At 36.1% G+C, this 16,657-nt stretch overlaps 1 protein-coding gene across 1 annotated transcript in view; it reads left to right on the forward strand.

The window, feature by feature from the left end:
- The window catches only part of WDR37 (WD repeat domain 37), a 43,756-nt gene that overhangs the window by 12,494 nt on the left and 14,605 nt on the right, over positions 1-16,657 (forward strand). Inside the window, exons 4-11 of the mRNA XM_062506630.1 lie at positions 1,334-1,429; positions 1,593-1,657; positions 6,781-6,916; positions 8,291-8,362; positions 10,296-10,340; positions 11,993-12,069; positions 13,845-14,082; positions 14,596-14,737. Of these exons, the coding sequence (XP_062362614.1) occupies positions 1,334-1,429; positions 1,593-1,657; positions 6,781-6,916; positions 8,291-8,362; positions 10,296-10,340; positions 11,993-12,069; positions 13,845-14,082; positions 14,596-14,737 (871 nt within the window). The remainder of the gene's footprint in view (positions 1-1,333; positions 1,430-1,592; positions 1,658-6,780; positions 6,917-8,290; positions 8,363-10,295; positions 10,341-11,992; positions 12,070-13,844; positions 14,083-14,595; positions 14,738-16,657) is intronic.

A 16,657-nucleotide genomic window follows, 5' to 3' on the forward strand; every position in this document is an offset into this window, starting at 1 on the left:
AATGGGGTGGTTTTGGATCAAATGAATTACACAGTGCATAACCAGCGCCTGCAGCTGTTGAGAAATATTGAAGTCAAGCATTCAGATAAAAATTCCAGGTGTTATCTGAAAAAGATACTTGTTTAATGACAGTGCAGTTGTCTGATAATGTAAGTGATCCAAGGTGATGTTAGAGGATCCAAAGTTAAGTAACACAGGCCTGTACAGAACTACAGTAAAGCCTCTGCTCAATTTCCCTTGCTGGAATTTTAAGCTGTGTTGCATTGTCTTGGCTTCTGAATTGTGGAAACTGTCTGATTCGGGTCTAAGTCAATGTTTTTCCCACACCTAATCAGTTCCCCCAGTTAAACCAGACACTCATGTTATGAAAAAACCCCAGAATTTTTGCGTGCTTTTAAAAAAATGTTTTGGGGTTTTTATTCTCTTAAAACGTGCAATTGTGTTGGTTAAAGGCTGTCATCAAAAGTACACATTTTTTTAGTGACAATTTTAGTGACTGAATTCTTGGCCTCCTGCTGAGAAGTTGGCTGGTAGCAAGAAAAGTAGAGTTTCCCTCCCCAGCCTTCAGAACTACTTGTCAGAAAATAAGTGGTGGATTTGAAGTCTCCAGAGTATGATTATTTTCCTTCATTTCCATTTCTTTATCTGCTTTTTTCACCTCACAGCTCTAGTTATGATTGTGATCTCTTTTCATTCCCCCCTAACAATTCCTAAATTTTTCTCTTCTCATGTTCAGTCTAATATTTTTTGTTCTTTGTCTAATTCCTACACTAGTGCTGGAGTTATTGCACATAGAGGGTTTTTTTTTAAAATAAATTCCAAAGTATAAGAAATAGTAGTTTTCAACATCACCTTTCCTGTGAAACTCTAGTAGTAGACAAGTATTCAGGGAGAATTCAATTTTGTGATTAATAAAACCTTTTTAAAGAAAGGATGTGCTAATTCTGTGGCTAAAATGTTTATGATGCCACAAGTTTTCTGTCTTCTGCTGGGTTTAATTCAATAGATTTAATGAGTTTAGTTCAATAGAGATGGGCCATATATTTCACAGAAATGGTTTTGTTAAACCTTAGCCTCATTTATTAGTAAGAGTAATTAGAAGCCACCAATACTTTGCATGGAATCTGGGTCAAGGTTGATCTCTGGAAAATTCAGCATGAGTCTTTGTTTATGTCTTGGTGAGACCTGCTTTTATAAAATCCCAGCAGATCTCCTTTCCTCTCCTTAGCATAATAGCTTTCTTACTAACTGTAACAGTTCTTAAATAGTATGTTGATGCTGTTATTAATGATAGTCAGTTTTTTGTAGTAATGTGAATTTCTGGATTTGTTAGTGCGTAGGGAGATTGATACACTGAATGAGCGCTTAGCGGGTGAAGGACAGACAGTTGATGGTGCTGAACTGAGCAAAGGACAACTGAAAACAAAAGGTAAGAGAGCCACAAAGAATCTTAAACCAGTATTTTTGAATTCACTTTGTTGTGCTTTATTGACCAAAACTTAGAATATTACTGAAGAGAATTAATACCAGATACTTATTCAAATGAGCTAATGCTGTATTTGAAATGTCTTCCTTTGAATTTGTCTCAACAGCGAGTCATAGTACCAGTCAGCTTTCTCAGAAATTAAAGACAACTTACAAGGCGTCTACTAGCAAGGTATGAGACAAATTAAATCTCTACTTACCCATGTGTACTTGTGAGACTAACATAACTGTGTTTTAAGTTGTAAATTGTGGTTTCTTTAAGCTGGGTAATGCTGGTCTGTAAGTAAATCTGCCTCCTAAGGAGCAGTATGTTTATCTTGAATTCATCAATGACCCAATATTTCAACCATACCATATGATATTGTTGCAATAATTGCTTGCCTTTTTTGAAGTAGGGATGTTGGAGGGGAGAGAGTGTGCACACGTTTATGTGGGAGTGCTGTTTTGTAAATAGAACTAAAAAATTAATTCTGTTTCGTGAGGGAAATAGAGAACATGCTAGTGGATTTCTGAATAAGGGTTTGAGTATTGCAGTTGAAATGTGGATTTCAGTAGCAACCTCTATACTATTACAAATCTCTTTTTAAAGATACATTTTATTTTTAGCTATGAGACTAGAACAATTTGTTTCCTTTATGTTGCAAGCCTTGCCCATCAGTATTTAGTGATCTTTTTTTGCCTGGTGTTTCAGCACAGTTAACCTTTCTGAGGCTTTTCCTTTTGTACATCTGCATCTGCCTGGTATTTTTGTTTTCCTTGCTGTCTCCCCTTTTTCAATTTTTGCAGAGAGTTTACCTGCTGCTCTTTATTCTCTGTATCAGAGTAATTTAATGATACAGTATTAAGGTTAAATAAAATGTGAGGAAACCACAGTGGAATCTGGTGTGTGAACCAGCTGTATAGCAGCTCTGTGTGACCTGTAATACAAGCTGATATGTGATGTAGGTGTCTTGGAAATACCCCAGGTATGAAAGTTAGAGAGTAAAAATTGGATAGGGAAATAGACTGAAGCTGCTGGGGTTGGTCTCCTTTTTATTTAGTTGTTTTTCAGACTTTTATTCTTGCCAATTTGATGCATAAAGGTGCCTCTTTTAAGACTTAATGACTTGAAAATTCTTTAATGAGACCATTTAAATAGAGACAATATGATATTAATAGGGGCTGTATAGTTTTGGTACACCTGCTATGTAGTTATGAATTAGTACCCTCTATTTGTAGTGTTGTGTTTTGTGGGTTTTTTGGTTTTCAGTTGTTTTGTTTTGTTTTGTTTGTTTGTGTTTTTTTTTTTTTTTTTTTTTTTTTTTTTTTGTTGTTTGGGATTTTAAATCCTTGTCTTCTTTTACTTTCTTGCAATGTAGCACTCGTATTTTTTCCTGGGCAAGACAGGCAGACCTCACAGCTTCAGTGTGGGAAGCTGGGAAGTATGAGGTGGAGACTCCTGGGGAACTGATATGCATGCACAGCAAAGCAGCCATGAGTAGTGGAGTGTGAAGAATTTAATACCTGAACATTATGCACATCTCTTGTATCAATTGGTAACCAACAGATGTCTACATGTGCTGATGTATTTCTTTTCACAACTTTGAGTCAGAATTTACTGGGGAGTAGACAGGAGCTGAGGGAAATTACAAGACTGAGAGCATCTCTGTCCATTGTGTTCTTTGAAACCTTAATGCACTTCACAGTGGTGCTTCATTTTAACCTCTCCTTCCTTCCTACAGAGAAGAGTCAAAGCTGTAACCTTTTGTCTTGACCCACAGAGAGACTATAGCAAAGAGTTAGGAAAGAATATAACTTTCTAACAAACCATGACTTTTCCATTGGTACCTTGACTGGATGTAGTTCCCCAATACCCTGTCTGAGAAAAAATGCATTTAGAGTTTTGAGAGTACAACAGCTTTGAAGTTCTTATGGCTGTACTTTCTATGAGCATTGAATGAACAATGCTGTTTCCCAAAATGGTTGTGTTTCAAACTCCCTGGGGTAGTAGATCACAGCTTTTCTCTTCAGGCCTTCTTTTATGCTACTACCATACAGGGAGTTTCTGGGATGTGTGTTTTTTTTGGATCGGTTGTGAGGTTTTTTTTTGCCTGTGGAAAATTAGAAGAGACTTTAGTTTTACAAACCAATTGCTTTGTGTAATTGCACATAATTACATTTTTCAGATTGGCAGTGCATATAGAATTATTTTTTCCCTGAAAAGACCTTTCCATATTTGTTTAATCTAATGAGAAGGCTGACCCTTGACTGCTTTAATATTGGTAAAAAATACTAGGACTTGGTAAAAAACACTAAAGCAATCTGTTCATTCTCTTGGGGAAAATGCTGAAGTGAACATTCTTAATTCAAGCCCTTCATATGAACTTTCCATGCTGGAATACTTTTTATCACTTAGCTATATAAAGTTGGCAAAACTCATTTCAGAAAAGCATGGTTTTATCAGCAAGGGTTATCCACCAGTGTCCAGATCCTGAAGAGGCAGAGTAGATCTAACACTTGGTACTCTTAAAACTAATTTTTTTGTTAATGGACAAGATTCTGTAATTTAACTTTGGTTGGGTTTAGATGCAGGAATCACTATATGAAATCCATGTTTTGATATTAACAAAATGTAATGGCTGCTGTCAATGATCCCTGGTTTATGAAAGCTTGTTACAACATCAGGGAAGCATCAATTGTTTATGCAGAGTCCTAAAATAAACTGAAATGATGTAACTTGCTCCATCCAAACTAAATTCCAGGATCTCTGATTTGTCTACATCAGGATAAAGACTCTTAAAAGAATGTATTTATTCACACGGTAGTTAAAAGGAATAAAACTTTTGGAACTATGTAGTTTTGCTCTCACTGGTTAAAGTTGCTTCACAGTACACAGTACACACACATTCTGTTCATCAGGCATGGTGTAATGCTGCTGGACTGGTCCTGGGTTGATCAAGTTTTCATTATTTCTAATGTGCCCTGTCTGTAAGAAACTTCGTTACAGGGTGCCTCACTGTCTGCCATGCAATGGTTTCAGTTTGTAATCAATCTTCACAGGTTTACAGTGTAAACAATTGTTTCCCTATTAAAAATCTTTTTTGTAGAAGGAAGTACATGAAACTGTATCAATTTAGCAAAGAGGACAGACAAAGGTGAAACACTCCCAGGATGTAGTTGGTAATTTATTTGTGTATGATGATCTACAGAAGTTACTTCAGAAATTTGCTGCACTACAGAACCTCTTTTTAGCAAGTTCTTTAAATATTTCCTTTCCTGTCTTGGGATATTGTTTACGTGTGTTTAGCAAAGCAGGAAGTAGTCCAGGCCCTGTCTAGTTTATCCAACTCCTGGTATGTGAAGTGAAAGGCAGCAAAAAAAGAAAGGAAAAAAAGCATGGAAAAAATGCGTGTTGAGTAAATGTCTGTATCAGGATATTTACTGTTGGATAATGTTCTTGAACTCTTTCTCTTTTCTTCTGTGTGTTAATTAAAGACTGCTAATACCTCAAAAGGAGTTTTACATCCATGCCATTAAATGATCAGTGAAAGCACTGTCCAGCAGTTTTTGAAAATTCTGTGTTTGTTGATGGGTAGGTGATAGTTTGTCCTAGAAAATTTTTGCATGAGGGATTGACTCAACGTTAGAAAGACAGAATGCAAGCATGGGCTGAGTTGGAAAATACCAAGTTTGGAGTTTGAGCTGAGTGCTGTATTAGTCCTTTCCTGTTAGTATTTAATTCAGCTGTTCCACTTCTCATACACGAGTCCATTTAATTTAAGGACTGTATTCAATGTGAAAGTTGCATCTGTAGGATTGTGTTCAAAATTTAGGAAGTTCTGCAGTAAGGTTTAACTAATAATCTTTACCATTAGCCCATTTTCTTTTCAGTGCATCTGTAATGACTGTTCCTTCTGCTGCTGTGAAATCAAAATGTGTGTTCGCTGATAATTTGGAATTCAAATTAAGGGCATTATCATTCCATCATTGGAGAGTTGACATGCTCAGGATTTGGAATGCTCTTGTAGAATGCTTATCTTCTTTTAGCTTTAAAAACCTTTTTTGAAGTAATTTGCTTTAATGACATACTTAAAACCTTCTATTTTAAAACTAGAAACTAATGGGATTTTAAACTTAGTTTATTGTATCTGAAATGTAGACTTAATTAACTTTCTAACTTTCACTAAGCTGTAGATAACTCTTAATGTGATTTGTGTTGAAGTATTTAAAGGTTTTGATTTAACTGGTCAGATACCTGCCCGTAATTCCATGCTGAGCAAAGCATTGATAAATTGAAGTTGTCTTTTTGTTTCAGTTTAACAAAGATTTTGAGGTAGTCTTTCTCAAAGAGCAGTTATGGGCTTCAAGACTTGTGGGGTACAAATGGGGTATTTGTAATGGTGGTCTTAATTTTTTAAAGCCATCTTTCATGACTCCTGATTTCAATTGTCTCTGGAAGTGTTCAGCAAGGGAATTTTTTTTTTTTAATATTGCACTTCCTTTTATCTGAAAATGTAGAATTTCTGCAGTTTGCTTCCTTTCTGTAGATGCTGAGTGTTTTAATCATTCCTGCACTGTAGTGACTTGTAGTTTTACTGTTTTCTAGATTTTCCTTCCTTTTGTTTGATATTACTTATACACATAGTAATTTGGATTTAGTAAGTCTTCTTTGTTTTTCCCCTAATAGCTTCACTTTGAGGGAGCATGCTTATCAAATGTTCAGATGAGTTTGACATATTTTTTTTAAAAGCTTCATTACAGAAATAAAAAGGCATATGCTCTCAGGTTGATTTTATTAGCTTTGTGCAGTTTTAAAGAAAAACAGCAGTGTTTTAAATTTGAATGTTTCTGGGTTTTACTAGAAGTATATAAAAAGTATGTTTTTTTCAAAGATATTACACTGGCTAGCTGGGACTGTCTGAGTTACCAGATGTACTTGTTCGGGAATAGGCAAGGAAAGTTTTAAGGCTTTTTGCTGGGTTTGGTCTTTTTTTTTTCATGAAAATCCTTACCCAGACTGAATGAGAAATGCACTCTGCACTTGTACAATTAATTATTCCAATAAGATTGCATGATTGTGGTACAGAATAGTTTGTCTTGCATTCTGTAAAAGGGCTGCTTTTAAAAAAGAAGAAAAAAAAAAAGACATGTATGTTTGCATCCAGACTCACTTTCCTACCATCAAATGTCAAGTTTTTGACAATAGTGATTTGTCAGAACATTAAAGAATCATGGAAAAGTTAATATCTATTTTTATTTGTATGTTAATTACTTGGATTGATGTGGAAAAAAATGTTGGTGTCTCTGCTATTTCAGATTGTATCCAGTTTTAAAACTACAACATCAAGGGCAATCTGTCAACTGGTAAAGGAATATGTTGGCCACAGGGATGGTATTTGGGATGTCAGTGTCGCGAAAACCCAGCCAGTGGTGTTGGGAACTGCATCTGCTGGTAAAGTTTTGTGTTGCCTGAATATTTAGAAAATTCTAGTTAAGTCCCTAAGCTACAGCAAATACAGATCCAAAGCATACTTGAAAACTGAGCTCCATACTGAAAGAGTCCTTTTAAAGAAGTTCTGTAGCTGAAAAATTCTTAAAATTGGAATTTCCTTTCCCTTAGAAAGTTCAAGCATACTTGTTGGTCTTTGTAAAGCTTGTGCCAGTTCTCTTCCATGCAGGTCACACTCTCCTTAGTCAGCTCTGGGTGACTGAGTGGGTGGGTTGGGTGGAGTGGGTGGGTGGGTGGGATGGGGAGCTGCTTGACCAGGGAGGCCTCTAGCACAGAACTCCATACAGCTGGGTACAGAGATCCCTGCAGGCTTTCTATCCTAGCATTGTTCAGTCTTTGTTTCATAGAAGCTGTACATGGGGTCATAGTTTGCATATTCTTGTATTCTTGTGTTCTGTCTTTTGCCTCAGAACACAGGGGCAGCAAAAAAAAAAATTAGTTTTCAGTTCTTTTTACTTTACAAGATTCATTCCTTCCACTTGAGGGGGCACAAGTACTAGTGAACAAGTCACTAAATCCATTACAGTCCAAAAATCAATGTAGAGACTTGTGTAGTTTTGGAAAATGATTAAGGAAATCATAACCAGATAGAATCAGTCAATTTGAAGTGACATTCTTCTCAAGCTGGAAGAGAATCTGAAGGTACTGATTAGACTATAATATTTACAGACCAGAAATCTCTGCTTCTTGAACTGAACTGTTACAATTTTTATGTGCCTGCATGTAAAGGGCACATTTTGTCTTTGTGTGGGACATCTTGTCGTTGTCCTGATTTAACTTGGAAACAGTCGTTCTCCAATTCATTTTTAAGGTACTATTCGCTTAAGATTTTTTTTTTGGGGTTGTGGCAGGATAAAGGAGTGGCATTTCCTTTTTAAATTAGTTTTTTTAGTGCTCTGCCGTGACCTGTATGCATTTGGAATTTCCATGCAGGAAGTAGATAGATTTTACATAGAATTCCTGTTTGAAGTAACTGCCTTTTCCACCATGGAATGCTTTCTCTGTTTTTTTCTGAGCCTTATGAAACACAGCTGGAGCATTATACAGACGCATATAACCAAGTTGGGAAAAATATCAAAAGTAGAATTTGCCTTTCAATACTTGCTGCAAATTAATCTGATTATTACTGTTTGGGGGACGTGTGTACAATGATAAGAAAATGTTATGTTTTGTTTATAAGGTGGTAGTCAGGAGTTCTACATTTAAAATCTATTTTACATGGTATATGCTACAGTGGAAGGTAACTTGTTTGTTGAAAGGGTAAAAATGAAAAACATATGTCTTTAACTATTTACAGCTGCTTTTTAATCTTTGTAGATCACACTGCTTTGCTGTGGAGCATAGAAACAGGGAAGTGCCTTGTCAAGTATGTAGGGCATGTCGGCTCAGGTAAGATAAGGGCATGTTGTGAAAACTGGAACAGAGCATGGAGGGGGAAATGTGTTTTGGCCAGCTACAGAAATGTTTATTGTGGTTTCACTTGCAGGTTTGCCAGCATCATTAACAAGTCAGTTGGGAAGTTCCACTAATTTTCATACAGAGAATGCTTTGTAATGTGATTCTTTGTTGGAGAGGCACATTAAGACAGTTATGCAAATGCTAAATGAATAAACAAGTCCATATAAAGAAATTTACAAGCACAGTTATGATACTCAGAAGTTAAATGTCAGAACTCATTGTGGTCTTGTGCATGTGGAGAGCAAAAGAAGCTTATATAATGAGAAATTAGCTGTCTTGCAGGATCTGTGTTAGATTTGGGTTAGAAACTATACAGATGCTGGGTGAATATCTTTTTGCACTTCTTTAAGATCCCATATATCATTTGCTGCATAATACGAAGATCTTGTTTATAAGTCAGTTAATTAAATATAGGTGTTTGTCTTTCCTTACACCAGAATGATTATTGTGGAAATTGTTTTTTAAACTCCTCTTTGGGTGGGGAGGTGCAGTGCAGTGAATGTTTTTGATGTTAATCTTAATTTTTGGTGTCCAGTTTGACAAGAACTTGATTAACTCCCATCTGCCTCTTAATGAGTTAGAATACAGGATTTTGCAGACCAAAACTGGAGAGAGTTTCCATAGCTTTAACTTGTTGTTGTGTACTGAGCACTTTGAGTGATCATACCCTGGAAAATTGAGGAACCCAGTTACTGACTAGGATTGTGTGGTTAAATAACTCAGCACATCAAACAAACAACAAACTTTGTGGCAAGGGTACAATTAGAATTAAGTTATCTAGAACTGCTTCAGGTGTGAATTGTACTTTTTCTTCCTGCTGCATGAGTTCTAGCTCCTACAGCACAAAGGTAAATGCATAGAAACAACTGGTAAAACGTTAATGCCTTCACATATCTCAGGTTGTTTGCTGCATGGACCTCTAAGTTCTATAAAGTAATGTTTGAAAACTTTACTCACTTGAACTTTCATGCTGTTAGTTTTTAGAAATTGTTATTTGGATAACTATGAAAATGGGAAGTTCTAACCTGTATTTAAACAGTTATATTTAAACAACTGTGTTTGAAAAACAACAAGAACAACAACAACAAATTCTTATTTAGCTATATACATCTATAAATTATAATAGAAATAATGTATTTTTATGTAATAATTGTTTTTGTTCGACAGCTGATTCGAAATGGTGCAAAGGTGTTGGGTGCCAGCAGCTGGTGCATCATAGAGTTAGTTCAGTTTAAGGAGTATCTTTTTAGACTCATTATGCTACGCTCTCCCAACAACATATGCATCTATTTAACTGGTATAATGGATGGAAATTAGTTCTAAATTCTTGAATGGAATCTTGTGCACTGAAATGAAATGTTGAGCTTTGTTGGTTAAGAGAATTCTTTCAGGACATCATGTTTTGATTACATATGGTTTCAGGACTGAAATCTGATTGGTGTTACTTGCATCATGTTTTCAGGCATTTGTTCTTGCAATGCTAAGTAATAAGCAGAATGTTGATGGTAATATATAATTAGTTTTCATTAAATTAGAAATAATTATGAATACTTAAATTATCTTTGTGGAAGTCCAGAGCATTATTCCCTGTCAGCTTACATATGATTTGAATGTAGTTTGTTAATCCTCTCTGACATGAACCACTTGTACTAGATTTAGGAAATAGCTTGCTAGAAAATGTGTTGTTGCATAATCAATTTTAGCTGCTTTCCTTGATACTACACTTTTATATCACCTAAAAGACTTCTACCAAAAATTGCTGAAAATTTAAGATGACTTGATTTTTCAATGCTTTTAATGATAAAATATTTTGAAATAATTATTTTAGCATACAAACTTAAAACTTTACTTTTCTTTCATACAGTAAACTCCATAAAGTTTCATCCCACTGAGCAAGTGGCTCTTACAGGTATGTAAAATTTTTTCCTATGTTAAGTATGTTAATCTTGATGGAAAATGCATGTAATTTACTAATTTGTTCTGGTTGTAGACTCTCCCTATTGCTTTGCCAGCATCCTTGTTGATTGAATTATTTTTATATTTGAAGGCATAACAAATCAGAGCTAGATCTTGCCATCTGTATTTTTCATGTCATGTTGTCATTTGTGCTTGCCTACTCAGACAGGCAGACACAAAAAAATCACACATCAGCAGAATGTTCTGGAATTCATTCCAGAGTACTCAAAGAACTAGTGGGGTATACCTCCTGATTACCTACCAAAGTTCTTGGGAGTCTGGAGAGGTCCCTTCTGGCTAGTGTTAGTCCAATATTACAAGAAGGTTGTGAGGAAAGACCCATGGAACTACAGACCTGTTAATCCAATCTCAGTTCCTGAAAAAATTTTGGAGATTATACTGGGTGCTGCTGAAGGGCATTTAAAGAATAATGCAGTCATCAGGCACTGTCAGCATGGATTCACAAAGGGAAGGTCCTGTTTAATTCATTTGATATCCTTCTAGGATAAGATGACCTGTCTAGTGGATGAAGGGAATGTGGTGGATTAAGTTTTTCTGGTTTTTTAGTAAAGGTTTTGGTAGTGTTCTTCACGGTGTTCTGGACAAGTTGTCCAGCTGTGGGATGAGCTGGTTCATGGTGTGCTGTGTTGTAGTAAATGGGGCTGTGTCTGGCTGGCAAAGGGTCACCAGTGGTGTTCCCTCAGGAATCAGTTCTAGAACTTGCCCTCTTCAATAAATTTATCAGTGACCTGGACACAGGAGCTGAATGCAACGTTAGCAAGTTTGTTGGTGATATCAAACTGGGAGGTGCTGCTGATTCTTTTGAGGGATAGGAGGCCTTTCAGAAGGATCCAAATCAGTGAGAGCACTGGGTGATGATTAATGGGATGCAATTTAACAAGTTCCAGTGCTGCAGCTAAAACAGTAATGTTAAGCATGAGCATAAGCTGGGAGAGGAATGGCTGGAGAGCAGCCCTGCAGGATTAGAACAAGTTTGTTCTGACCATAGCAAGGACAATCTTGAGTTTCTCCTTAGTTAATAATCAATAAGTCTATTTTAAAACAGATGGAGTTAAAATCACATGGTACCTTCTGAGCTGTAAACTGCTACTAGTTAAGCTGAATTGTTTAAGGCAGAAGACGAGTAGCTTCATATTTGCTTTTTTGGGTTTCTCATTAAAAGCATGGTAAAAATACTTAATGGAAGAAATCATTGAATAAAGAACCCCAGTATTTTGAGAATCAGTAGATGAATATCTGGTGATGTATTAAATGCCTTCTTCAAATGTTACATATTGAGTAGAGGTGAGACTCGTGTTCTTGTGTGTAGTGTTTGAGTGCATGTTTCACTGTAGGAGTGATTAATTTGGTAGCTTCTCATATCTTGCATAATGAGCTACATTTGAGAGATTGAGACTTGCTTACCATAAAGTTCATAATGGTGTCATTAGGAAAAGATGCAACTTACATAGTATTAGACAGTAAATGTAATATTAAAGCTTGTTTTTATTGCCCATGGAAATACTCCTATTTATTCTCTCTTTTTTTTTTTTGTTTTGTTTTGTTTTTTTTTTTTTTTTTTTTTGCTTCTCTTCCCCTGTGCAGCATCTGGAGACCAGACAGCTCACATCTGGAGATACATAGTGCAGTTACCTACACCTCAGCCAACTGCAGACTGCAATGTAAGCAATCAACTTCCTGCAACTAAACTAATTGCACAGCAATTTCATCAGATACAGGTTTTATGATAAGACTGAATGCTAAATTTACACATAATTTAAACAATTACATGATTTCAGAACTGCCAAAGGTGGGATTTTAAGGTTTTAGTTTAACAGCTGTATTTCACCTTTTCTTTAAAAATAGACTCCTTCATGTTTTCAAAGGCATTTGATATAGAATAGAATTTAAGTATTTTTAAGAATAGAATTTAAGTATAATTAAGCTTCAAGTACATGAATTGACTTTTTATTCAAGGTAGTAGATGTGTTAATTAACTATAAATGAACAGTTGAATAACTTCTTTTTTGTAATAATGAAGTTCTTTTTAAACTGGTTAAATTTTTGTAGTGTAACTTACTGAGGCACCTGTATTACCTATAGTTGCTAGTGGATTGAAAACTGATGGTAAAGACTTGTAATTTTGGCATTTATTTAATTGAGTCTTTATCGATTTCTGATCAACTCTTGCCAGCACACATCAGACTGTCTTGATTTTGTTGTCCCCAGGCCTTTATTTACTCAGTATTTACTCTAGCCTGTCAAATGCTTATTTTACTTAAAAGCACCCTTACTAAATTGTGACAAAAACATAGTTTATAGCATGAGCTTCTCAGTAGGCTAAGCAGGGGCAAGAGTTGACTATAATATGAGGTAGATTTCTGAATGGAAAATGTTTGATTCAGTTTATTTGGTTTGGCATTTCCATTTTGAAAGAAAATACAAATGTTATCTTTTGCACCCCAAGAAACATAAAAGAAATATGCTTTTCTCATGTGTAAGTGTATAAAAGGAATTCAGAGAAGGATGTTTAATGATGAGGAAAAGAATTTATTTTACATCCAGTTTACATCAACACTACACGATGACTGTTTATTGACCAACAGACAAATATTGCTTTAATGATTTGATTTTTAATGGATAAAAATGTCTGTAAATTATTGTCTTCCCAAAGATTAATGTCGTCAGTGTCCTGTTAGATGTTTCTACCTTTAAAAATTGAAAGGTGACAAGTCCCTTGATAATGTGCTGCAGTGAAGTGCTAGGGTCATAGACTTAGTCTAGAGTAAGATAGTAAAGGGGGTCTGATACTCAGAGCTACAGTTTGGATGAGATTTTAAAATGAAGTAGAAACATGAATCATTTTGATTGGAAAAAAACTCTTAATATCATCAAGTCCAGCTGTTAACCCAGCACTGTCACAGCCCTCCACTGAGCCATGTCCTTAAGGGTGACATCAACATATCTTTTAAATACCTCCAGAGATGTTGATTTCAACACTTTCCTGGGTAGCCTGTTCAAAGGCTTGATAACCTTTTGGTGAAGAAATTTTTTCTAATATCCAGACTAAACACCCCTGGTGCAACTTGAGGACACTTCCTCTTGTCCTATCACTTGTTCCTTGGGAGAAGACACTGACATCCACCTGGCTACACTCTCCTTTCAGGGAGTTTTAGAGAGCAATGAGGTCTCCTCTGACCCTCCTTTTCTCCAGTTCCCTCAGCTGCGCATCAGCAAGTTGTTAAAAGGAGTTATTAAAACTGCATTTAACTTACTGGTTATATTCTTTCAACTAAGTTTGTGATAGTGAGTACTGGAGCAGGCTAGGTGCAGCAGAATTAATTTACCCACATTCGCATTAAGGGGACTGGGAAGTGTTTACACTGCAAAATGTAACTTAAGAGACATTCCTTCCCTTTTATTCTACATCTTTTTTTTTTTCTCTTTAATTTCACAGCAAGTGTCTGGAGAAGATGAAGTTGAAATCTCAGATAAAGATGAACCTGATGGAGATGGAGATGGTTCCAGTGATTGTCCTACTGTCAGAGCCCCATTAACTTCACTGAAAAGCCATCAAGGAGTGGTCATAGCAGCTGACTGGCTTGTTGGGGGAAAGCAAGCTGTGACAGCATCCTGGGACAGGACAGCAAATCTGTATGATGTAGAGACTTCTGAACTTGTCCATTCTCTTACAGGTATTTGTTCAATCTCAAAAAATTTTGATTGGTGGTTTGTTTTTATATGAGGGGTTATTTGTAGATACTAAAACATTGAGAAGAGTAAGTTGTCTCTCTGAGCAGGATGTGAGTGTGTACCATCTGCTGCTCAGTGTTGTAATAGTTTTTACAATGGTAGTCTTGTAAATCCCCTGAGCATGAATTTGTCTTTTAAGCTTCGGATTTAACCTATGAATAAATAGTTTAAATTGAATGTACCCAAATTTTAGTTCTTGCAAAAGGCTTTTGCTGTGTTCATGGTGTGTTAAGCAGCAATAACCTACACTACTGAATGTGAAATAAGTAGCGTGGTTTTTGCCTTCTAAATGCATTCCAAACTTTTACAACAGTAAGAGGATTAAAGTTGAGGATGGTCTTTACTCCTTTCTGTTTGAGAAAAAGAGAAAAAATCATCAGCATTTCATTCTAAGTGTATGTGGAAATGAAAAGTCTTATTTTCATTGCCTTACATGTTCTCATGCGTGATTGCAGGGCACGACCAAGAGCTGACACATTGTTGTACACATCCCACCCAGCGTCTCGTGGTAACATCGTCACGCGACACCACCTTCCGTCTGTGGGACTTCAGAGATCCTTCTATCCATTCTGTGAATGTCTTTCAGGGCCACACAGAGTAAGTGACAGCTCCTTCACAGCTTTTCACAAGTTCAAAAAGTTGCAAATCTGTCCGGAACTGTTCCTGTGCAGTTCTGGAGGTACTGAGTTCATTCCTGTTTTGTGAGACTGATTTTCACAGAAACCCCCAATTGTCTTCCTTCAAACGTAGCACAGCGGTACATAATTTCCAAAACAGCAGCCAGGGCTCTTGGTGTGCTATTGCTCATATGGCAAGTCTTGATAAAAATTTTTACAATTATAGGTCGCTTAAGGTATGGGGTTCTTTTTAGCGTTGGTTATGCTTGCAGTTTGGGGTTATTGCTGTGATGCAGTGGATCAAGCAGATTGCCTCTGCTTGTCTTGGTACTCACTGTGAAGTAAAGGTTACTCCTTTGAAACCAGTGGATAAAAAAGGATTACTTTTTACTCTTAAAAGCTTCTAATTTTTTCAAAGAATAAGAAATAAAAGTACAGGCACCAATTGCCATATTCTGTTGAAACAGTGTTCTAACAATTTTAGTTACCAATTCAGGCTTAATGTTATTATACTGGTGACTATTGTGCACGGACAAATGTAGTTCTGAGAATCTGTGTTCTGGTGTTTACTTAACTTCCTGGGTTTTGGAGCTCTGATATATGGAAAATGCAGATGTAACTTGGAAATACTTTACCCAAGGAAGCAAATCTTTTCTTGACTTGTAAATGTTTGAGCTTGACTCCTTTAGAAAAAAATTCATCTCCTTTCTTCGGGATAAAAGATGGTTGTTAATCCTAGCTCAAAATTCAAACCCCAAGTATTTAGTCACATTTCTGTTTTTTCTTAATTCAAATGAGTAATTTACATTATGACTGAATTTCAGTACCTTCTTTTTCATTTTCTTAGCTATTTCTAGCCTATATATAAACTAAAACCTCTTTAACCCTCTCTGCCTTGGACTCCTGAGCTTGATAAATTACTTGGTGCTTCACAATCATTCTGTGTAAGTGGCCACCTTCTCCTGATAGAGCTGTAAGCTTAATTTTGTGGCCTCCATCCTAGAATTGTTTAATCTTAAAACTTTTGTATTCTTCTATCATTTTCCCTAGAATGTCATATGAAGTTGGAATGTTTTGTATCTATTGGTGCTTGCATTTTTTTTCCTAAGCTTATTAACTGCTTTGTCCCAAGATATTTTTTCAGAGAAATCACCAAGACTGACATTTGTGTTTTCCCATATATTTGCTGAGACCAAATGATGTTGATCTTGGGTGATGATGCATGCTGTAAAGACTGTTAGCTGGTGTTTTGGCTTCTATTGCTGAGACCTATAAACTAGCAGAGTTTAGTTTTTAGAAATGGAATAGACCTTGTGCTGCCTCTTCAGTCACTCTTACTTTAGCTTTTAATCATCTTCATATTTGTGTTTTTCTGCTGTATCAATTGTCTGTTTTGTACTTTGAATGTAGGAGTTTTTAGTATTGACATAGGCGTTTTTTCACCAAATACACCCTAAATGTGGCAGTCTCAAAACTGATTTTACTTTTCAGTGGCCAGGACTGCTGAAGTCTTTCAGTTGTGGAAGGGGTAATTCTGTTACAGGTGTTTCACTGGCGAGTGCAGGCAGAGTAGAGATGGGGGGTTGATATTTTTGCAGTTGAGACACACTTTAAGGAATTTTATTTTTGTTCTTTTATTCTACTGCCTACTGGCAAAATATTTTAAAATCACCCTCTAATCAACGCTGCAACAATCTTTTCGCATTAAGCAGCGAATAAACGGTTTAATTTTTTTTTTTTGGCTTTTCTGAGTGTCTGTTTGAATAATTTGCCAAGTACTTAATATTTTGATAGGCCCTTGGCATCAGTTCTGTAAATTGGATGTTACAGTTGTTAACACTGATGATTTAAAGTCCTTAACCATAAGTTTTAACACCCTCTGGCTGAATGATGAGCCTGG

This window comes from Cinclus cinclus, chromosome 1, assembly GCF_963662255.1.
Source record: "Cinclus cinclus chromosome 1, bCinCin1.1, whole genome shotgun sequence".
Taxonomy (NCBI): domain Eukaryota; kingdom Metazoa; phylum Chordata; class Aves; order Passeriformes; family Cinclidae; genus Cinclus; species Cinclus cinclus.